Source organism: Falco naumanni, chromosome 7 (assembly GCF_017639655.2).
Source record: "Falco naumanni isolate bFalNau1 chromosome 7, bFalNau1.pat, whole genome shotgun sequence".
Lineage (NCBI taxonomy): Eukaryota > Metazoa > Chordata > Aves > Falconiformes > Falconidae > Falco > Falco naumanni.
In genome coordinates this window covers 42,837,165-42,861,913 of record NC_054060.1, presented here as the reverse complement: position 1 = coordinate 42,861,913, position 24,749 = coordinate 42,837,165, and the positions used below count along the sequence as shown (strand labels likewise).

Below are 24,749 nucleotides of genomic sequence, written 5' to 3'. Positions count from 1 at the left end.
TAATTGAAAGCATCACTTTATTTACTAGTGCAGACTACAGGAATCATCCTAAGTTTTCTTTTCTACATAGGTGTACTGAACATCTAGAATTTATTGAACAAGTGGTATATAGAAATGCGGGATGTCAGGCAAGAGCTAGCAAACAGCTCTGCATTTCTCATTTTTTATAGGATCCAATGCCCTGTGGGTCAAAGGAGTAAACTGATAAGCATTTCTCATAGGTAGACAAAGATCAAAGCAGGTTTATCTCTTTACAGCAGAAACAGCCATGTTATTTCCTGTTCTCTCAATCCAGAATATTCAGTCAACTACCTTGACTGAAGAAAGGCAATGTCACATTGTGCAATGTAAAAATTAGTGCTGAGAAAAACTGTTAGATATGGGGGTAAAGAATGAAGACCACCAAACTTGGTAAAAACACCTGGAACTATACTTGAGGAATAACAAAAAATTCCAACTGAAGACCAAAATGTCATATAAAGATACACATGTGTGTAGACACACACACACACTCTCACAGACCTGCAGAGTTAGGAAATGTATTTATGCAGGGCAACTGGCAAGAAAACTTGCAATTCAGTGTTGGTGAATATTACACACACAGGGAGCTAGCAAGGGGAGAAATTTACCCTTGAAAACATCTTCCCAGAAGCCTCTCATTTCTGACTTGCAGTAACTTTCTTCCTCTTCTGTGGTAGCCCCCTTGTCTGGTCCTCTGAATCTGTGTGAGTTGAGAACTCATTTTTAAGCAGGTTCTCTTAAACAAGGCCTATTACTTTAAACTGAGGCCTATACATGCAATACAGTGTGTATCTACATACATGCACATAATACATGCACATATTAAAAAGGTAAGACACTTGTGTAACACTTAACACAACCAAACAACACACATCATCATTCTGTGAGTGCTTTCTGCCAAGAATTTACTCTGTTCCTGGATGAGTCCTAGGGAACATGGCTGTACAGGAATTGTTACCTTGTTCAGAAAAGTAGCCATGGAAAAGGGCTAAGAAAATATGTACATCAGCAGTATCAACTTGAACAAACAATCTATTCTGATGCAATATTGTATTTTTGTGTTAACCCCCCTAGACTGTTTAATAAAGCATTTTCAAGGGTGGGTTTTTTTTTGTAGCCGTAAACCATACATACACCAAATGCACTGATCATTCCATTAACAATAAATACTTCAGCTGCTTTCTTAGAAATTTCACTAAGTCAGAGGAACAGTAAGTCATGTTACTTCCTTTGTACTTCTCTAAATCCTTTAGAATTACCTCTTAATTACTAATATTTGTGTTTCTTAAAGTATCACAGAAATAGTTTTACAGAATATTCAGTACTTTAAAGATTAAATTAATGACTACACTAGTTATCTAAATCTTTACTGATATGAAATTTGATTTTTTAAACAAATCTGCTCACAATATTGCTGACTGCATTACATTTCTGACAGTAGAGAGATATCCCTACTACACATTAAAGTTATTTTATGCATAGCAGCACTGTGAAGGAAACCATCTGAGTATAAACATAATTCACAGTCTAACACCTCTTTACCAAGGCAGTATAAAGTATGTATAGTAGTAATGAAGACTGGCTTGTACACTTTGTTTTGAAACAGTGATACAAGTATTAGATGTTTGGCCCGTGGTCTTTCTATGACCTAGAGTGCCAGGCTAGGCAACAGATTAAGCTAAAACAACATAATTCTGCCAAGAGTAACTAGTCTCCTGCAGGAATATTTGAACAAGAAGTGAACCTGCTCTTGAGTGGCCTAGTTTGCAAATCCATTTTATCAATGTAAATGGAGATCCACAGTTGTTTATGTAAAGATGCTAATCTAAAAATTCAAAGGGCTTAGTGTCAAACACATCTCAAGAGCTGTTACCTGGAGGCAGCAGGAAGTCAGAGGTGATAAACATTTCAGCTACCCCAGGTAACTGGTTCAAAGCAAATGCAAGGTGATACCTAAATGTACTCACCCTTGCCCAAAAGAGTTACCCTGTTTTAAAATTTTTATTTAATAACTACTGTTAGAGCACAAAGAGGACACAGAAATACTCATATATAAAAGTTGTCTTTGATACAAGTGATGTATTCTAATTATTTCAGTCTCATAACAGTCTCTTAAAACCTGTGTGGAAAACACTCTGAAAACACAGCCATTATCTCTAGCATTTAGTATCTTATGCAAGCATTCTTTTTCCTGTTTCATCAGTTTGTAAAGCAACAGTTTAAATTTCCCAAGAGGGAAACAACTGTAGTCTGTTCGTAACTTTAAGAAGTTATTTCAGCTGGGTAACAATATTCCAAATCCACCTGGTATACAAAAGTTTCTTACACTTAAATGAAATCAAACCAAAAAGTGCTTTTTGTTGTCCTCACCCTGACAGCAAATTCCAAGAACTCCTCAAAGTGCAAACTTTACAAGCAACCTGTTCTTCAGCTTCCCAATTCACTTGCACTGTCTGCATAACAAGTTTGAATGCTGGATTGTTTATTGTATTTACAGCAAGTTTACTGGGGAGAGGGAAAGTATTCTTTTACAAATGAGCCATGTTCACTATTGAGATTACTTCCAAAGAGAGCATTCAGAAAGCAAACCTGAATATATTACATTGACAATTATTATTCAATATTTTAACATCGGCCACTTAGAATTGGTTGTGTTATTAGCACATATACTGTTCTTTAAATATACTACTTCTACATAAACAGTGCAAATCTCAATATTCACATCAACCTGAAATTAATGCTGCAATTACTGTTGACATTCACATCAAGAAAGTAGTAAACTATTTCACAAGAGCAATTCCAAAACCTCAGAATGCCATTATTAATATTAAAGAAACACAGAACAAACATGTTGGGCTTCAAAGCCTTGTTTTGATACACACAATCCCTGTAAACATGGATGTATTGTATTTGTCAATACTGATATCTGACATAATTCTATAAATAAAACCACTGATATAAACAATTCCTATAACCTTTTTTGCATAGGGTTTGGATTAAGGTTACTTTAAGATAGGAGCAAGCTGTTAACAAAACCCCCCTAGTCAATTAGGCTTCCATCACACTAATTTAGGCATGTGGTTAACTTTACAGAAGGACTCTCGCTGACTTCAGTGGAAACTTACACATGTAAGCATTTGCAAAACTGGAGTCATCTTTAGCACTTAAGTTACCCCTAGTCATTCAGAATATGAGCAATAAAAGAGCTCTCCATAAATTTATAAAATATACTGATTTAAAAGTTTATGCTGATGTTTCTGTAAGTCACATTTATGATTCCAAACAGTTATGTACATACTATACTATCACAGTAGGAAATACTTCACTGTAGAACATCACAGTGAACAAGTTGTGAAGCACAGTGTTCAATATAATTTCCCTTTAGTATTCCCAGTGCATAAGTTGTTAACATCTACACTACACAAGGTGCCCAGGTCTAGTATTTGTTATATACAATGTAAAAGCAAGATAGAAAGAGCTTTGCAGTTTAAAGTAAGGAATGAAAACGGTGGGTAATATAAATATACAGAGATTTACTCCTGCAAAGTACGGAATTCTCCTTCACAATGACCACAAACACCAAATATGGTGGATTTCAGGTCATTCAACCCAGTAAAACAGTGCTCAGCACCTTGTAGGAAGAGAGATCTGAGTGCACTTTATTATAAAACATCTCCTTTTGATGCTATAAAGTGCAAAACAGAAAACATTCTAATATTTTACAGTCACTATTAAACTGCCATATTTGCACAATGCAAAATTCAAATAACTTGGTATACATTTTGTGTGGACCCTATAATAACAAATGTTGAAACTGGAGTACTTTCACCTTTAAAAAAATCTTAGTATTTTAAAGTTATTGTGTAAATATAAAAAGAAAATATAAATTATAATTAATTCTTGAAATAGATATTTTAACATGTGACCATTTTCCAAAGCATTCAATATGATATTTCATTCTCTTATAGCATTGCATTTTAGAATCTTTAAAACATTTTAAAAGTTAATAACGTCAAAAAGTAGAAATAAAAATTACTGTATCACAGTACTAGACACCTCACCTTATCAGATATCTTTTACCCTATACGTTTTTAAAAAATTAAATAAATAAAGAAAAAGCAAAACTGATATTCCTGGTTGTTTAGAAAAAGATCTATGGAGTTACTTTTTAAAATAATGTAAGAGCTCCATAAATGCTTCCTTTTGCTCTTAAAATTCAAATAAATGGGATTGAATGTAACCACAGATTTAAAAGGCCTTAAAGTACTATACTGCTTTGGTGCATTGTACCAATGATTTTACATGCACAAAGAATCAAATTCCATGACACTCTTCACAGAGCTGGGAAAAAGCAGAAGACCGAAGTGTTCTATACATGTTACAGAGCCTTCCTTTCTTTGAACAGTGGGGAAGAAACTGGGAGGAAGATTCTGACACTGAGAAATGGTCTTCCTCCAAACTGTACCACAAGCAGCATAGCTCCTTACCTTGAGCTTAACTGCACACTAGTCATTTAGCCCTAAGAGAATACAATATTGACTGTATAATAGTATTATACCATATCCAGTGATATCAAACCTAATGCTAAAAAGAAATGTATTGAAATACAAAGCTAAAAAGTTATGATTGAAATATATTTTTAAAGCAACATATTCCTGTAGCCTGCAAGCCACAGGGAAGAAGGGTGAGAAGAAGACAACATAGGTACTACCAAGTTTATAACCACTTAAATCTTCAAGACAGGATATTCTTTGCTTTTCAGTCAGAGAACTGGAAGATGGTTTCTGGATTATTGCTGTCTGTAGGGTTTGTTGGCTGCAGTGTCTTTGTAGGTGTAGTTTTTCCATGAGAATGAGAGGAAGAAGAATGTGAACTTTCACTGGAGCTGCTACGTGTCTCTGTGCTTGTACTTGTTTTTTTCATTTTCCTTCTCTTTGCAAGAGGTGCCTTGTCAACATTCTGGAGACAAAATCCTTCCCTTTTGTACTTGTTAAAGGCCTGTTTAAAAATAAAAGGTAATTCTAAGTTTTTCAATAGGTTTAAGATATTTTATGGCTCATAGCTTTTAACGAATGTTCTATGCTAAGTCATAAGATAAACTGTAATCTCTTGGCAGATCCATACCAATTATTATTGTAACTGTAACAATAACTTTACTAGACTTTACATGTATTTAAGAACCAATACATAACACTATTAATTGACATCTTCCCTCCTTGTTCTATTTAATTTGGAAGTATTTGTTATTAAGCCTTAAACCTATTTATGACTACATTTTCACACTTTGTTAAGTTAGTTTTTCTTCCAGCCCAAACTATGTTGCATTAATCAAGACCTCCCCAAGTAACAATTCCTTTCATTTTCTCTTCTTGTAGTAAGTGTCTGAAAGTATTTCAGCATAAACCAGCTTAATTTCAGTTTATTCTCTGTAGAAAGAATCATGAGAATCAAACTACATTTGTATAATACAGTTGCAGTTCAAATGTTTTCAGTAAATATACAATGGTAGACAAACAAGACAATAAAGCATCCAAGACGTTAAAGCCATGAACTAGGTATGTCCCAGAAATTTTACCTCAATTTTTAAACCATAAGTAACTGTTTGACTTTTTGTCCTCAAGTTAAATAGAAAATTTCTTCTTTTTATAAACATTTGAAGACTTTTCAATGGAATTCTCTAAGAAACAGAATATTTATAATTGCTACTCTATGAACGGCTGTCTCTCAGTCCCCAAAACCCAGTAGTATAAATGTTTTCAAGAAATTTATTCTTGCCTCAACATTCATGTTTTCACTTTACTCAATCAGATGTTAGGTATTGTGGAAAAAATTTGCAGCTATAAGCAATCACTGAATTAAGGACAAAACCATTTCTAATTAAGAGAAAACATACAGAAACCTAGACTAACACATTACAAACTTTAGCATGACATAAGAGTTCTTAGAACTTACATGAAAAGTGGCTTTGACATAGGTATGCACTGCAGCTCCAGAAGAGCCTAAGTTATCAGGAGTCATTAGAGGGTTAGAGGACAGCTGGCTGCCATCCTGAAGCCATTCGTTGTATCTCAGGCTGGACATTTTAATTCTTTTGTTTGGATCCACTGTTAGAAGTCCTAATAGAAATATATTACATTATCTTAAGCTGTGAGCTCTTTATCTTCTTTTAACAGGAAGTGGAATTATTTTTTAAGAAAATCTCAGGCACTGCTTTGATAAGTAATGACAATATTTACAATAGGTATGCCAATATTTATCCTAGATAAGACTCGCACAATGTTATACTATCATCCTCTCCAGAAGAATCATTAAACGCAAAAAAATGCTATTTAACTATCTGATAACTCATATCTCTTTTCACACAAACTCAAAACCCCCAAATTATTTCTTCAATTAAAACCTATCTAGGATGAAGTCCAAGAGAGTAAAACTCAGATTCTCTGCACAATTCACTGAAGTCTGAACCTGGCTACGTCTACATTTTTGGCAGAAGAATTCCTTACAAGCCTGCTTCTCAAGAAATTCAGAACTCCATCTTAGTAGTATTAAGATCGGTGTCTATCTCATGTTGAAAATATAATTAGATGCTCAAAAGCTTAAGGGGAGTCAAAGCACAGGTAATGTGAATGAAGCAGCTCAAAAATACAGTAGTCTTGGTACACGTATTCAAAAACAGCCTGAGGAAAAAAAAAGATATTAATACGTTCATTTCCTGCAAAAGCTCAGCTTTTAAAACATTTATGTCATAAACCTGCTGTTTCCACAAAAGCAGAAAATAACATAAAAGAAAAACCATGCTTCTGAATGTTTTAAAAGGTGACTTCACTTTTCCTGAAGCTCTTTAGTTACTTCTAACCCCACTAACTTTCTATTGGCATTTCACTACATTAGAAAGCTCCCTGGTAGGTGTACAAGGAATCTGTAATGCCATTCCGATGCATCCATTGTATTGTGGGATTCATTACATAGCTGTGGAATATTACTGTATCAGGGGTTAGGCACTCTGATGCTGATCACAGCATCCAGATACTGTATGGTTCTCTAAATTCTATCTTTTGAGATAAAAATATAAGGTACGTGAAATATTTGTGAATACATACCTTGAATTAACTCTTTAGCCTCTTCAGAAACGTTTTTCCAAGCTTCTCCTTCAAAGGAAAATTCTCCCTTTTTTATTTTCTTCATAATTTCCAATGCACTGGTACATGTTAAACTTTTGTCTTGAGACTGAAATGGTACCTGTCCTGACAGCATTGTATACTGTCATGAGAACAAAAGTACTATTAATAAACACAGTATATTTATCAGCAACCATATTACTAAACATGGAGTGCTGTTGCTTGAATCACCCAGTGCTATACAATAAAACTTCTGACTTGCATAACTTCAAGGCTATAGAAAACTTAAGATACACAAGACTTTCTGGAATCCTTGTTAGAAAAAAACATGAATGTGTTTCAAGAAACTATGAACAAAACACAATGGTATTTCTACCCCATTTATATCTACTGAAATTAATTTTCTGTAAATCAGAATGCAGGCTCATTCCTGTTCTGAATTGAAGATGTAGGAAGACTATATGGATGCCTGTAAAATCTCCTAACAAGAGTGTGTCTTTCTAAGAGCCAGACTGTATCAAATATTTTTTCCATTCCCAGAAATGTTGAATTTAGTTCATTTCTTAGGAGAAGGAAAAAAAAATATCTCCACCCCTGAAAAACATTTCTTTGGAACCTTGGAATAGAAATTGAATTCAGCATTCACTTGAATTCAGCATCTACTCAATTCAAATCTGAAATTGCGTCAAGCCCTTCACATTTCAACAAAAAGTAAATACATACAGTAAAGTTACAATTAAAAACATCAATCACTCACCAAAATGACACCCAAACTCCACAGATCACAAGATTCGTCATAACCATTGTGATTCAAGAGTTCTGGGGCAGCATAATGAAGAGTAAAACATGGAGTCTTAAGAGGCTGATTATCAGGTGGTTTTAAACGAGCAAAGCCAAAATCAATTATTTTTATTTCTGAATTATCAGTTTCATCTGTAAATAATAAATTCTGAAAAACAAAGACAAAATCTATACCAGCACTGGGTAGAAAATTGGTTATAATACTTAATAGTTACTCTTCCCCTACATTTATTACTACAGAAAACTTCCCATTATCTAGAGAAAAGGGGAACCGGGAGACAGAAAAAAAATGGAAAAGTAGAAACAACAGTACTCTGGGTTGTAAGAAAATGTGATGTGTTTATCTGTTTCCTGTATATCTACAAGTCAAGATAGTTCTGTCTGAGATTACTAATGAAAACGGGCATTTAGCAGAGAACAGTGGGGAAAACAGTTCAAGGAACACTAACAAGAAAAAAAGCAAAGACATCAACATAAATGGAAAGTTGCCTTCTTCCTCAAACAACGGTAAATCTTCCTAAGCTTCCACTTCCTTCTGGCATGATGTGAATGACAGCTTGCTTGTGTGTGTAACTTGTTGCATGTCTTGTGACCAAATAGTCTTTGGTCCTCAAGTGGTAACACACTGAAGCCGTATTGCAATGAGCACAATAATGCAAAGGAATTATTTTGAAAGCAAAGGACGGTGGACTAGAAAGTGCACCAGTAGTTCAGTAGTTGTACCAACTGCTGTCTGACATGGATCTCAAAATCAGTACAGATATACTTTCTGGAAGAGACCTGGAACTAACAGCATTTAAGCACTGAAAGGCCACATAGCAGTCCAGCCTCAAACCAATGGCCTGCTCCTTACACCAATGGAAAGAACCTTGGGTACAGTAGTCCCCAAGAATTCCAGCTTTACAGATGGAATCTTCAAGTCCATCTTGGACTTGAAGACAGACAAGTTATTATCAGTTTGGCGGATTTAACACAATCTGTTCTCTTCCCTGAGTATTTATATTTGTCAAGAAAGATACAAAAGTGAAGCAAGTCTTAGAAGAACTGGCCAAAGCCATCATTTCTACTCCCCCTTGAACTTCTGAGAGAAGAGAGCAAAATTTTGCTATTGCCTTTGCCATTTCATCTATGCAACACTAGAAAATGTCTCAGTATAAGAAATACTATAGCCCTATGTAGTTTTGTAATACAAAAGGTGAATGACAACACAAATTAATTTCAAACTTATTAAGAAGGGGAGCACACAGATTAATAAGGAGAACCTGAGAGCGTTCATTATGGATAAAAGAGAATAGCTGCTACAAAACAGTATTTTTGCATTCTCTGCTGCTGTTACAGCTTAATGCACAATTAGAAGTCAGTTTTCCATATTAAAGTGTTGGCCAAAATGGATCTGAAGGAAGCCTAATTCCAGAATAAATATTTATACAATGAGGATACGTGATTAAAACAATAATGTTTTTTTACGGTGATGTTATATAACCAATAAATAAAGAACTTAAGTACCACTGGTTTAAAAAGTCCTCCTTTCTTAAAGCAAAAATGAAATTAGTTGTATAAAGGTGTAGTTCAAATGTCTAAGTTGGGTTCAGACTACTTTGTTGATTAGGTAAATAAAGCATGTTCCACAAAACCCCACACTTAAAGCTATACATAAAATACATTTAAAGGATATATAAACAATATTATGTCTTCCTTGCTATGTTTTTTCTAATATCCTTATAACCCAGTTTACAGATTAATGGTCACTTCACAGAAACAGCTCTCAAATCCTCTACTGAGAGGCTCCATACGGTCACATATGCTACGTGAATTCTTTATTTCTGTGAATTCTCTACCTTCTATCCAGTACTTTTCGTCTATTTTGCAGAGCAATATATGTGATCTAATGACTATTGCTTAAACAGAAAAGTCTTCCAGTTCAGGCAATTAAAAAAACCTCACCCTTAGTGACATGTAACTAGCCATACTTTTTAAAATAGACTTACTGATATCACATTAGATGTCAAAGTTGAACGTCAATCAAATCTGATAGGAAGTGTTACAAAAGCAACAGAATTTCCTACATCTTTTTTACAGAAAGGTGCTCTAACCACATCTATACTGGGAAACCTGCATATCCCATACCAAGTTCACACCCGAACCTAAAACAGTAGCTTTCAAAATAACAACTAGCCTGTCTCCTTCCTGCTTAAGTCTAACTTTGTGGAGGCAATGAATTCTGCAAGCTGTTTGCAAACCTTCCTCGGACTTCCCAGACTTCTGTTCTTGAAACATTATGTTGAATTGAAGACTGCCTAATTTACCATACAGTTGAGGCTCTACTTTACAGAATCTTGCCTTTATATTCAAGACTGTAGTAAGACTAAAATGACGAACATAAGAAAAGAGAGATGATTTCTGGGCTTTCCTTTTAAAAAAAGACTTGTTTCAAAAACTGCTTGCTTTCCTTGATGATGTCAGGGAAACTTTTTCCGAGAGTCACATTTTCAACCAACCTATTACAATTTCATAATAGCCCCTCTGTATTTAATTTTTTGTTTAGTACAAACAGTCCAGTACAGACATGTTTTCAAACACATACATTTTGGACTGCTTTTCAAAAACAGTTTAATATCCACACCTAGCAGACTTTTTTACCTGTTGAATTTGAATTACTACAAAATAAGTAAGTTTGTAACATACCAGAAAGTATGCCACAAAAGGATGAAACATCAGTAGGAATGGTGGATCATTTTAAACTCCAGATACAAAAGGAGTAGCTATTTCCTGAGGTACAAAGACTATAATCACCAATACAACATAACACCCTCACTGGATGAAATAACATCAATCTACACTGTTCTTGGGCTAAAGAAAACTAACACGTATCCAAGCCCATTGCTGGCAAAGAAAAAGGAGCAAATATTGGCTTCAGGAAGCAGAATAAAGCCAGCGGTCAACCTTGCCACTGTAAACTGAACTGTCTGGAAGGCAAGACGTTGCTACACAATAAAAATACCGGAACATGCAATTATTGAAAAAATATCTATTAAATAATTGTTTCTTTTGGGAAACCACTAAACTCACTGAACTCAAATCACACACCTTTACTAGTCGGCTGCATTAGTTGCATTCATTTTGTGTTTAACTGGGACAGAAGACAGTACAAGGGTGTTGTAGCTAACTCCAAAGGAAGCCCTAACTGAGGGAATTCATATCACACAGAAGGTGGAATGTACAAAGTACCCAAGCAACCTAGCTCTGCTTTTGAACTGTTTCATACAAAGAATACATACTTATCACTAGTAAAAACTGTCCCAAATAGGCAAAGAACAAGTTACAGTGTAAATTGCTTACAAAATTAAAAATGTTTACTATCAGTTACTTTTCCATACAAACAGAAAAATATCTACAGAATTTGAGAAGTAAGATCGATAACATTTTATTAAACATATAGAAGTAGAAAAATCTGTAATAAAAGCTGGAGGAACAGAAATATGTCACATTCCAGATATTAAATAACTTAATGTCTGAACACATACAAGCAAGTTACTATACCTCAGGTTTCAGATCTCTATGGACTACTCCTACATCATGCATATGGCTCACTGCTGAAACAAGTCTGCGCATAATATGACTGGCTTCAGTCTCACTGAAATGTTTCTTTTTCTGAATACGTTCAAGCAATTCCCCTCCCTTCAGCAATTCCATTACAAGAAATGTGTGAAGCTGCAACAATAAAGAAAAATGTGGAATGTTAGAAATTTAATATTACAAACAACATTCATTCAGGAACTAGGGGCTATTCCAGCAGGTTCTCAAAGTCTGAAGAAATAAAACTGCTGCTCATAGCAATTCAGAAGGCCAGTAAGAAGCACCAAATTGTCATCTGAGATGGCATTTTTCCCCATCAATCTCAGTGGTACTGAAGAATGTTGATGTCTTCCCCATGTCCATCCATATTTATTTACAAAACCGCAATGCCATCATGTAAATGGATAAATCTGTGGGGAGATGAAAAGCCTTTCTCTTTAGGCTAACAAATAAAGGTGTTTTTAAAAGCTAGACTTTTGCTTTTTAAGCCTGTTCTGATGTAAGGATATGTTTTTATTAATATGCACAAGGAGGAGTTAGCCATTTTACATTATCAAATCCTTTAAAAGGACCCTGAAACTTTACTGTGAAATCAAAGATTATCTAGAATTTCTTCTGCTTTCATCCCCTACAGAGTAGTAAACAAGCTACTCTATCATTAGAATCACAACAGACACCTTCCCAAACATTAAAAAGTATCTTTTTATTAAAAATCAATGGCTGTTCAGATGGTTGTTTTTTTCCAAGACAATCAATAAGCAGTGACTTCCTTGATTATAAGACAACATTAGTACACAATCAACTGCAATTCAAATGTCTTGCCATTAAAGAAACTTCAGACTTTTCAGGACAGAAAAGCAATGTTAGCATTCTCAAAAAGGCAACGGTTGCAGGCATGTGACGGCTTCTACTGTTTCCTTCCCCTAAATGACAGTACCAATAGTAATATTTGCACGTGAAGAAAAAAAGCTCTGGGAATTGGTCAAAAAATAAATTTCAAAGAAACAGTCAGGAACAGAAGGTGCACGGTATTTAGCTATAAAGGAACAGAAGCAGAACTATGTGGACAGAAAGCGGTAACACTTCTCAGAACAAGCAAGGCGTCCATTACTCACATTGCTAGTAGTGCCTGTAAGATACCCTCTCCTGCAAATTTTCTTTGTCTTAGGAATAGCTGACAGAAAAGCAGAAAAGGCTGAAGAGACTTTTCTCTGCTAGAAAACAACTTGTGGCTCATCAAAAGAGACTGCAACCCAATAATCTATGGTTGGAGTATTAATACAGAATTTGATTAGACTGATATCAGAGCAAACTAGAAATTGGACTGTCTTCAGGACAAACTGCAGAAATGACAAAACTAGAAAATTTTGATCAGTTTTGGTGTTTAGAAAATTATGTATGAGTAATCTGGAAGAAAATATCTGGGAGCTCCAGGAGCAACTAAAAATAAATGGTTTGGCTGGTTGAGAATAGCCTATTCAGCTGTAGAGCTATCTGAAGAACTTTTTTTTTTAGATATTCCTGAGTATAGTCATTTTATGCCAAGGAAAGTGAAAAGTGTCTTGTTCTACACACATGTACATAAATGCAAAAAAAAAGGACATCCTTATTAAAGATTACAGCACAGATTTTTCATCCTCTCAGCTCATTTTAGAAGTGGTCCACATGAACATTCTGCTGGTCCTTGTATAAACAGCATGATGGGGATAGACTTGGATACATGGGGAGGCAAGAGAGCCCATGTTCTATTACAAAATTATAGACTAGAATCACAGAGTAGTTCAGGTTGGAAGGGACCTCTGCAGGATATCTGGTCCAAACCCCTTGCTCAAGCCAGGACCAGCTTCCAAGTTAGATCAAATTATGGCTTATTACATTACATGCTATGGAGCTTGCATACACTAAGGAAAAAGACAGCTAAGGTCTCTAAATAAACCCTAAATCTGATTGTGATATATTTTCAAACAGAGGCTGTAATTTCACATTTGGTAATTTAGTAAGCTACTTTGTTATCACCACGAAGTTACTAATATGTAAGAAAAAATGCTAGGTATGTAATCTTCACATGCATTATTTCCAAATTATTTCCCAAATATTAATTTAAGGTTCATGACAAACCCAAGGAAAGGTGATTAAATAACCTCAGTATCATAGATAAACTGGGCCATCAAAATATTGTACGATGATTAACAAAGTAGACCAAGGACAGAACCAGAATCCAGGACTCTCATTCTTCTAAATATTTTTTTGATTTGCTAGAGTAACAGCAAGTTCTCTTGAATGCAGAACTTCTACTTCATATTCTACACTGACTAGACAAAAGCCCTAGGAAAAAGGTTGCCTCTAGTTAGGTTAACTCCTAAAAGCTTTTTGGGAAAATGTGGCAATGTGCTTGGCAAGTGCTGATTATAGTTTCTTCAAAATACCTGGTCATGATAAACTTCATGTAACTTCACTACATTCGGGTGTCCTTCGCAGAGTTTCAGAGCTGTTATTTCCCTCTGGGTGTTGGCTTCCATTCTGGAAAAATTAAGCAGTCATTTTGTACCAATTTTACTGAGCAAACTGCACATTCAAAGTGTTACACCTGTCTTTTTTAATTGCTTGCAATCCAGATTTGTTTAATATTACAACCTTCTAAAGACAATTAAAAGCATATTCAAAGCTGAACAAAACTCTCCACAAAACCCTGCAAGTCAGGACAATTAAAAACCACACCCAAATCAAACAATGTTTTTGATGCAACTGCAACTTGCTACAGCAAAAGCTGAAATTACATTATAGAATAGTTTCTATCTAAATTAAACCTTTCCCTTAGTCCAGGGCAATTTGACTTCACCTCTGTTCCTACAAATATTGGTTAGCTCAGCTTTATCTTTAAAAGTCAAATTATTGGCCCAATCCTTTTCCATTCTTATAGGAGATAAGTACTTCCAAAAGTGTATGGAAACTATGAGTTCCTACTAGAGAAAAAAAAAAAGTAACATCATCTATATATGACGTGTTATAAAAATGAACCCCTGAATAGGCCACTGTAAAAATCTGAAATGGAAGAGATAAGAAGAGACTAGCTCTGTAGCAAAAATAATCACACAAATTCTCTTTTGAGAACTGAAATCTATAGCCAAAAAAGTAAACATGGTGAACATTATAAAAACTCCATGAATGGGAAAAGAGCAGTATATTTTCTTTTCTATAAAATACATATGATGATCTATTTTGGGCAAATAATGCCTGAAAATTTTTGCAAAAACTCTCTCTAAGAAAGGATAATCCTGTACCAACTCAGAGAACGGCCTTATGGATAACACAGACAAAAGTTCTCTCACCACATGTATTCTTAATTCGCCCCCCATTAGGACCAGGACCAGATTTTTCTGTAAGAGAATTCTGATTTTCTGCATGCTTCATCTAATCAAAGGGTAAACTAAGCTGTCCCACCTGCATCTCTGCCAATGTATCATTTACACTGAAAGTGGTTTCAGGTCCTTAATAAATTAAAAAAATCTGACTTGGATAGTCTTTCCCCCCTAAACTACTGTCAGAAGGTGAACCTAGGCAACAGATGAACAAGGATCAGGATCATGAACATAAACCTTTGAAATTTGTGTGTGGACTTATTCTGAGTATTTCCCCTCTGTAAATAATTACCATCTCAGATTTTAAACAGACAGTATCATGAAAAGCAATTGGGAAGCTCTAAAACAGTAACTTTACAGGACCCCACTGTTTCCCTGGCCTTCAGACACATAGATAAATCTCAGATTGTTGGATGGAGGCAGGTCCAGCACTACTAGCAAAGCAAGACCACAGAGGAATTCTTGATCTGAGCTTTTACCATAATTATCATGAAAAGGTTTGCCTAGATGTAGGATTCGCTTTTCTGGCACCTTTGATGGATAAGAGTGAAGGACTTCCTGACTTTGAGGCAAAGAAGTTACTAGAAACCTATTACACTTTTCCTTTTATGAGTGTGGTCCTCAGAGCAGTATTATTTACAGTTTTAACAGTGTTTTGTTCAAGGCTGGTTTGTGTCCAACCATTCAGAGTGTGGGTTTACTGCTATCTCTAAGTACTACATAAACATGCTCTGAGTCTGCTGACAACCTGCAATCCTAAAAAAAATAATCTCTGTACACAGACCACTTCTTACCTTCATTTAGCCTGGTCCACCAAGATGAAGAAAAAGAACAAAGGAACCTATGAGTAATTACATGTAGGGACGTAATTCCTGTAAATTTAATTCTATGGGAAAAGTCAATACTAGTTTGCTGAATGATCCAGAAACAAACAAACAAAAAAATCCATCAGCTTAAGATGAGATGGGAATACTGATCTTCAGCTCTGCATGCACCATGAAAAAAAATATGAATGTAGACACAAGGCAGAGATTTCCAGGTTAAAATACTCCATGTAGGTATCTACTGCACACTACTTGTCTAAGGTCTCACTATAACAAGTGAAATTCTAGTTAATAAATCTTACAGGGTGAACTAGTTCACTGTAAAATACATACCTAGAGAAGGATTCAGTGGCCTAAGCATAGGAGAGCCTGGAAGACATCAGCCATGAAGACATCTACATAAAGGTAGCAGTCACAAGACTGATGGAAACTGGAGGACAGAGAGGACACCAACAGATGCTAAAATGGCACTACGTAGATGCCTATGTTTAAGTTACTGAATCCCACTGCTAGTGCCTGGCCATTCAGGCCTCTCTATAGGCTCCACTAATAGTTTTGAGTAGGTGCTATTAATCATAGCAGACCTTGGAAAACTCAAGACACCTATATTTAGGTGTCGTATTCTTGAACTTAGCTTATCCAAAAAGCATGTGATGAAACACTTAAGTATGGTGGACAGTTACTTCTACAGTCTGGAAAAGCAGAGGTACAGCCAAACGTCTTGGAGAAGAGATCACTGTGAACTATCATTCTGATAGCGGAACATTTACACTTTTCTTTCCCTTTCCTGCCAGCATTCTGCAACACACTAGGGACATACATATTAATGAACACTGCAAAATGAAGGTAAAAATCCACCCACCCCTCAAAGAATCCCTTATCTCTATTTTTCTCCAGGCAGAAACTGGCAGTGGTATCTGTTCTGCCAGAGGACCTGACAGTCTTCATATACAAAACAAGTCAGCTGCCTCCACTGTGGTGTTCTCTTCAGAACACCCAGGAAACAATATGCCACTTACAACTCCATAATTAATTCCATTTTGCGCACACACACACAATTAATTAGATCTAAGGCAACCCACACTACAGATCCTTCTAGGCAATCAGTTGGGCTGCTTAGGAAAGGGAGCTAGCCTAAGTCTACATCCAGTTCACTTAGGTCTGAAGATAGACCTAACTTACACTTTACTCTGGTTACAAGCAAAATCAGGGGAAATTAGGGTAGAATACAACTAGGAACCAGGAAAGTCTGCTTTTCTTCTTGTGTCCTCCCCAACAATTATAATATTCTGTTTCAAAGTCTCTCAGAATCTTTTAAAGGTCGTAAGGTTACTACAAGTTTCTGTAGATTCTTCAAATAGGAAATAATTTTAAAGTTATTTTTCCACTTCAAAAAATGTAGCGAACATTATTCTAATCCATGGGTGACAGTAAGCAAAGAAAATATTTTTATTGTCTTATAGAATATTTATACCTTTTGCTAATAATTTTTACTGCATACTCTTGGCTAGTTTTCTTGTGTAAGCATTTTCGACAAATGGAAAAACTTCCTTCTCCCAATGGTTTCTCTTTCAGATCCAGTTCATAATGATGATAAAATGGAGAGTCCTGTTAGGAAACTGTCTGTATTTAGTTCTGCAGAATACTTTTAGTATACACAGTCAAAGACAAAGAGTAAAGTTTTGTGAGAATTTTTCATCTATATTTAAAATTGTAAAAGAGCTCTCTTTTTGATAAAATAAAATCTTAACTTCTATTTAATAAAATGCATAAACTTTATTCTATCAAAGAGCAGATCTTATGTTACATTAAACAAACATAATCACTAAATAAATAATTACTACTACAATAGCTTAAGATACAAAATATTCAGACAAACAGGATCAGAGATGGCTCTACATACATTTATCCACAAAACTATGTGCTCATTTGAAGACATCACAATAGCATGTGTTCTTAAAAGGCTTCACACAACTATACATACTTTTGGGCAAATACATCATAGGAGGAGTCAAATTACTATTACACTTCAGTCTTCTGGAAAAATAGACAACCATCTCATTTTTCAGATTAAACTTCAACCACTTCTAAATAGTACCACATGCAAATTATATGCTTGGATCATCTGAGGAGCCACGACATAGAAGAAATAAATGATTAATGACTATTTTGTAACTGTAGCCTAGCCTGTGATTGTTGTTTTGAAAGTTATATGCAGTTCCAAGTTAACCAAACTAATTCAGCACTTGATATTATTATTACCTTCATCATAGCACTTCTGGCAATAGTTGTAGTTCCAGGCCGCTCATCCCCCATATAAAACTGAAGAGGATCTACTGTAGCTGCATTGCGTTTAAATAAAATAGAAGGTGCAACGAAAGAATATCCCTATGAAATTAAGACATCAGAAAAGGGCATGGCTTAAAATTGTCACACACAAGTTACCATACACAACATAAGAAGTTTCAGAAAAAAAAAATCAGAGATCAGAATTTTCTCAACATAACACAGAAATGGTAACTGGCTCATTGATAGGTACATATTACTCTGTTCAATGCGAACAGGTATCTTCCTGGAATTAGTTATATGATTCTCCATATTATAGATAAAACAAAAAATTCTGGTAAATAATGCTAAAACTCTGGCTCAGCTTCAATTGTTTTGCAATAGTGATAAAGGCTCATACTTCAAACTAGCTAGCTTCTCAGAACATCTTTTAGTTAAGGCATGAAATATTTTTTATGTTGTGATGTAAGCATCAAATCATTTTAAACGGCAAAACAAAATAAGCTTCATATTAATGATGCACCGAGTTTGAGTATTGTAACAAGAACAGCTGTGACTACCACTGCAGGATGAATCAGATCATATTATAACATGCATAAATCGCTTGCTACAGTCACTATAAAACTAACAACTTCTAAAATACGCTGCTATATTCCTGTATGCTAAGGTGCTCAAAAACAGGCAATAAAAAAACAACAAAGCACAAAGAGGGGGAGGAGAGAACGCAATGTGAATTGCCGTTCACCTCTGCAGCTTTGGTACCAAGCTGGCTGCGCATGAGCTGTTTCTGCCCATTTGACATCCAGACTGTGCAGTGCAAGAAGGGATCATTCTTTAATACCATGAAGAAGAAGATAAAGAAAGATTTGCTACTGATATGTATAGAGTAGTCTAGTAATTAGAGCACTCCTACACAACATGGAAGACCTACTTTCAACTCTGCAGTAAGCTCCCACTTCCCAGATGAATACCTCAACTAGATCATAATGTGGACACCAGCAAACTACATTGCTGTTGTCAAAGGTGGTAGCCTAGGCTGATGGAGTCAAGGTGACAAGACTCACAAGATGTGAAGAATCAATAAAGCAGGTAGGACATTCAGCTGGGAATGGAGACATTTTATGCATGTGGTAGGATTGTTTCCACCTTTCTCAATTTGCAATTCCTAAACAAACAGCCCTGGGAACTGGGATGGGAATTACATAGTTTGTTCCCAATAATTTAGAAGGCAGGAAGAAAAAAGCTAGCTAAACACATGGAATTGTTCAATAAATGATTTTTAAAAAATCAATCTGAGATCTTAAAATACCTGAAATATTCTTTCTGAAGTCTGCGGGGTTGCTGCAGGAGAATATGTCGGATCCATTTCTGTAAACTCTTCTGCAAAATTACTGACATCCAACTCATCTCTGATTACTGGTTTAAAAGGAGCTGATACTTTTTTTGCAGCTAAATCATCCCAATTTATATTCTAAACCAAAAACAGGAAAATAAATTTGATTCAAATGAAAATTTAACAGAAACACATACTGCAAAGGGAGACTTGTCCAGAAACAAATCTCCTGACTCCATTTGCTTTTTTCCATGGGCAGATGAAAAGCACTAAAATTGTGCCCTATTCGTTTGCTTAGGTAAAGGCAAGAAGTATCATACTTATTTGTAAGTTGACAGAACCCAATTAAACACAAAGAAACTTAACAGTGGAGGTAAATTAAACAATTAGCATGACAGCCCTTAATTTTTTTCCTCTGTTTCAGAGGAAACATCATCTATATTTTTGTAAGCCATAGTGCATGCATGCAGTATCTTCAGCTTTTCATAGCTGATTTATATGCCTAATTACTAATCTCAGCTTCGAGAGCCCTGAGAGCATAACACCCTCTGGATTCTTTCTTAAATGTATGGCTAGAAGTATGATGCATAGATAGAGCAGTTATGAGAAAAGGGCCTTATTACTGTAAAGGAGTGAAACTCGAAATTAAGTCAAGATTAGAAAGTGTATGAGGAGGTTTAAGTCTACTTTGTCAGACTCTCTTATAAGAGGAAGAAAATACAGAAGGGATGAGAAGAAATTCAGGAGTTAAAAACCCAAGATATTGCCCATGCTGAATGTTACAACAATTACATTGAAAATATTTGTAAGGTTTAGTTTATACTACCAACTTGAAATTTATATATGTATATAATCTGTTATAAATTATATTTTAAATTAATCTCACACAGAAAATATATTTAAAAAGTTCTCTATATAAATCTATGATTTTATATAAATATAAAATATATGGATTATACAAATTTTATTTAAAATTATATAAATATATATTAAATGTTATATAAAAAAATGCATTTAACTTCAGAAGCACCAGAAATACACACTTAAGTTTTTTCAAAGAAAGCACACAATCAATTTCAACCTCAATGGATGGAACAGTACAAATGTATGCAAATCCGATCTTTGTCATTTTTTGAAACTAAATGGTAATATACTGAAATGTGAACAGAATTAAAATCTACTAAACAAGACTAAAGATTTCATTAGGTAAAGGAAAATACAGAAGAAGCATTTATCACTAAAGGTGAATTTTAATAGTAAAATTTGAAAATTGGTAGTGATAGTAGCAAACTGTCTTTTCAAAAAAGCCCATCGACATACAATTTAAGTGTTTTCCACCTAAACCTTCTGGTTTATGTAGTGTCTTTTAGCTGCTTCCAGTAACTGTTAGAAACAGAATACATTATCTCCCATGCCCTTCCTGTAATGTACACACAAAATCCATATACATATAAGCATGTGAGTATTTTCAGCAATTTCAATGAAATTATTAATGCAATTAACAAGCCTCTAAGCTATTCTGTTAACAAACCAACAGAATTTCTTTAGACTTGGATTACAAAGGCACTAACACAGAGGAAGTGGTATCTGAGGAATTTTATTGTTTGTTTTACCTGGAAAAAGGGATGCTGTTTGATTTCATCAGCATCAGTGGGACCACAACCTAGCCTCTTCTTGGGGTCTTTCATCAAAAGACGCTGAATTATATCCTTAGACAGTGCACTCATTTCTTGTGGATAAGGTGGCTCACTTTTTAATATTCTCCTGTAAAATGAACAAAATTTAGTAATAACTTAATGTGTTGAATTTAAAACAAAGAGTTACCATACTAATGGTAGCATTTAACATTTCACTTAAACTTCTATTGTACCCGCTAAAGACAGGAGGATGAAAAATGTGAAACCAACTTTTTTTTCTTTGTTTTTGTTTTAATAAATAAAGGTTTGAGGAAACAGACATGAAACGTGACATTTGTAGGAGATAAATTATGTAACTTAATCCACAAAAGAAAAACAATGCTCACTTCATACATACTGAGTTTACTATACCAGACAGCTCCACAAAGACATCAACTTTGTCAAAAAAACCCAAAAACAATTCCAAAGTTAAAAATTATTGGAAAATAAAGAGAAAAAAACCACATGGTCCATTTGAGGTTTGCCTGCACCTTGTATATTGTGTTCAGTGCTCATGCCCTGCTCTCAAAAGGAGACACTGTTAACTTTTGTAGCAAGATGAACTAGAAATGCAGAATGCATTTAATATGAAAAACTACAAAAAAAGACTAGTACTATCTAGCATAGTGAAAAGGGGGCTTAAGGCAACTGGGCACAGTGTTCCGCTCAAAATGATGAATGCTACAGAAAAAGTGGATAGGGACCTCTGACTCTTTCGATTCAAGAACTAGGAGCCACCAAATAATGCTAGTGGAAGTTCAAAATCTTGAAAGCCTCAGTGGAAACACATTTCAATATCTGCCTTTTACATGTGTAGCTCCCACAGTTTTATATAAAGTGAAAGTCAAGTTTTCCTTCAGATACTCCAAATGTAGACATTGAAGCTAAGGACTCTGAAGGAAAATTGAGAATGCACACACAGACAACACACACCAAAAACGTGTCAACAGGTTTAAAAAAATACATACACAAAACCCTTTAGTATACAGAATCACATAATGGTTGAGTTTGGAAGGGACCTCTGGAAGTCATCTGGTCCAGCCCCCTGCTGAAACATAGTCACCTAGAGCCAGTTGCCCACAACCATGTCCAGAAGCCTTTTGAATATCTCCAAGGTTGGAGACTCCTCCACCTCCCTGAGTAGCCTATGCCAGCGTTCAGTCACCCTCACAGTAAAAAAGTGTTTCCTGATGTTCAGAGGGAACCTCCTCCGTTTAGTTCTGTGCGTTAAAGAGCCTGGCTCCCTCTTCTTCGCACTGTGCCTTCAGGCGTTTACATACATTGATGAGATCCCCGAGCCTTCCCTTCTCCAGGTGGAAGAGTCCCATGTCTCTCAGCCTTTCCTCGTATCTTTCAGTACCTTAATCTTCTTAGTAGCCCTTTGCTGTATGCCCTCTCCAGTATGTCCACATCTCTCTTCTACTGAGGAGATCAGAACTGGACCCAGCACTCCGTTGCGGCATCACCATTGCTGAGCAGAAAGTAAGGATCACCTCCTTCAACCTGCTGATACTTTGTCTAATGCAGCCTAGGATGCCACTTGCTGCCTCTGCCACAGAAGCGCTCTGCTGGCTCATGTTCAGCTTAGTGTCTATACATGTACAGGCTACTCTCACTGTGGTGACTTCAGGAAGCACGATACATAGAAGGAGGACTTAAGAGCACCTCCACTAAACACAGACTGAAAGATTTTGACTCTACGAGAGACCATGAGGCTGAAATTATATGAGGTTGTGGCAGCACTGAAATCTCATTTGTTAAACTTTTATCAGAGGGAGACATGAAAGTTGAGCACTGCAGGCCATTTCTAAATTTTGTATAAAGTTACTGCATGACATATCCTTAGAGTCAGCTATCCCATGGGAAATTTTTTTATCTCGAAATACGTAACTTCTGGGATTAGACCAAAAATAGATGCAAACTGATTTTTTCCTAAATAATCTTGTCCTGTCAGTGTGGAATGACAAAACCAAGTTCAATACGCACTTACCCCAGGACTTGTTTCTACTGACATAGTATCCAATTTCAAGCAAACAAAGAGAGAAAGCAATCTAACCTCTTGGTTTAACTAACACTGAAATGAGTTCAGAAAATACAGTCTGAGCTTTAAGATGGATTGTATCTTTAAATGATTTAAGGATGGTCTACCAATAAAGGTCTTAATCACAGCCACTCTGCTAGCAGAAGTAACAACAATCAAGCCTTGCCTCCAAGTTTTGGACACACTTCACTTTACAGAAAAGGACAAGAAAGCACAATATTGCTAAATGATTTCTTAATTAGGGACGTTAAAACCAAATTTCAACATCACTAAACAAGAGGATTCTTACACTGTAGGACTGGTGGAGAAGTAAAGATTCAGCCTCTGCAGAAAGCATCCAGTTTCAGAAAGAGGAAGTGAGTAAGGAAGTAAGAAAACCTTCCTGTTCCAAGACAGAAGGCAGGACATCTTGATAGCAAAATTATTTGATTTACAGGAGGGGCAACAAAATCTACAGTATCTCCTTAGTTTGAAAATCACTTCAGTTAGAGGAGTCCAAGGAAATTTATTTATCAACCTTTCAGAAAGGTATATAATAAAGGTCCTGGAAAAAGACTAATTCTGTCTGGGCTCTCAGAAGGGGAACCCTAAGTCAGGGTTTTGGTTTTTTTTTAAAGTCAATTTCTAAAGCAATGGGATTAAGACTCTGGGATGTCCTTAGAACCCAAAATGGAAATTCCAGAGCATCCTCCTGTCTGAAAAGTATCAGAAATTACGGACAGCCAAGTCAGATAAAAACTTGAAAATGTCTTTGAAAAAAAATGCTGTATTGGGATGATCAGTAACACGGGTAACAAAGAGAACAAACATAATTAGCATACATAAAAAATTAGCATACATATTTTGCCAATACAAGTTTGGTATAAAACTGTATTTTGCCTAATGGAAAACTTCTGTGGCAGCAACATCAGTAATTCCTGCCTTTTGACAAGATTACAGTTTCAAATTATTTCTTTTCATAGGCAGAACTAACAATAAAGTGGTATTTAGCTATGTGATTTAGCTATGATTATAATCATTTAGGTTGCAAAAGACCCTTAAGATCATGGGTCTTCGGACCAGTAACTAGCACTGCCAAGTCCACCACTAAACACGTCCCTAAGTGCCACATCTACACATCTTTTAAATGCCTCCAGGCATGGTGATTCCACCACTTCCCTGGGAAGCCTGTTCCAATGCTTGACAAGCCTTTCACTGAAGGAATTTTTCCTAATATCCAATCCAAACCTCCCTTGGTGCAAGGTGCAATTTCCTCTTGTCCTACTGCTTCTTACTTGGTCATAAAACCTCAAAAGTACAGAACCTGAAGCTTTTTTTGCTTCCACCAGGTAAAAGACACAATCAGATCATGAAAAATTGAAAGGATCACCATAGCAGACCAACAGAAACATTGTTTATGTTAGAACTGTTACTATAGTCTATTATCAGTGCCCTCAGAACTGTATTATAAGCATCACCAAAAAGATACATATCCATCCTGATGTTCAAGGAGTAAGAGAAAGCAATGCCAAGCTGTAACCTTGTTAAAAGGCAGAGGGGATAAGCTTCCAGAGTTTTCACCTTCACATTTCAGAATGACTCTTCTGAATGGCCTGCCATCCCAGAACTACTAATGCCCAATTCTTTTGTTCCAGCTTTGAGCAGTTCTAGTTCTAGGCAAGTCAGAGACTTTGATGCCATACTTATGACTTTCTTGAAACCATCCACTTTACTG

The 24,749-nt window shown here is 35.7% G+C and overlaps 1 protein-coding gene across 5 annotated transcripts in view; it reads right to left on the bottom strand.

Moving 5' to 3' along the window:
- RPS6KA5 (ribosomal protein S6 kinase A5) overlaps nt 1–24,749 on the bottom strand; it is an 81,601-nt gene continuing 56,852 nt past the window's right edge. For all 5 annotated transcript variants that reach the window (XM_040600363.1, XM_040600367.1, XM_040600365.1 and 2 more), the window contains 10 exons: nt 20,932–21,082; nt 19,295–19,456; nt 17,962–18,087; nt 17,174–17,307; nt 13,943–14,036; nt 11,481–11,651; nt 7,897–8,088; nt 7,122–7,281; nt 5,974–6,137; nt 1–5,019 (listed from right to left, as the gene is read on the bottom strand). In XM_040600363.1, coding sequence (XP_040456297.1) covers nt 4,780–5,019; nt 5,974–6,137; nt 7,122–7,281; nt 7,897–8,088; nt 11,481–11,651; nt 13,943–14,036; nt 17,174–17,307; nt 17,962–18,087; nt 19,295–19,456; nt 20,932–21,082 — 1,594 coding nt within the window. In that variant the 3' untranslated portion in view covers nt 1–4,779. The remainder of the gene's footprint in view (nt 5,020–5,973; nt 6,138–7,121; nt 7,282–7,896; nt 8,089–11,480; nt 11,652–13,942; nt 14,037–17,173; nt 17,308–17,961; nt 18,088–19,294; nt 19,457–20,931; nt 21,083–24,749) is intronic.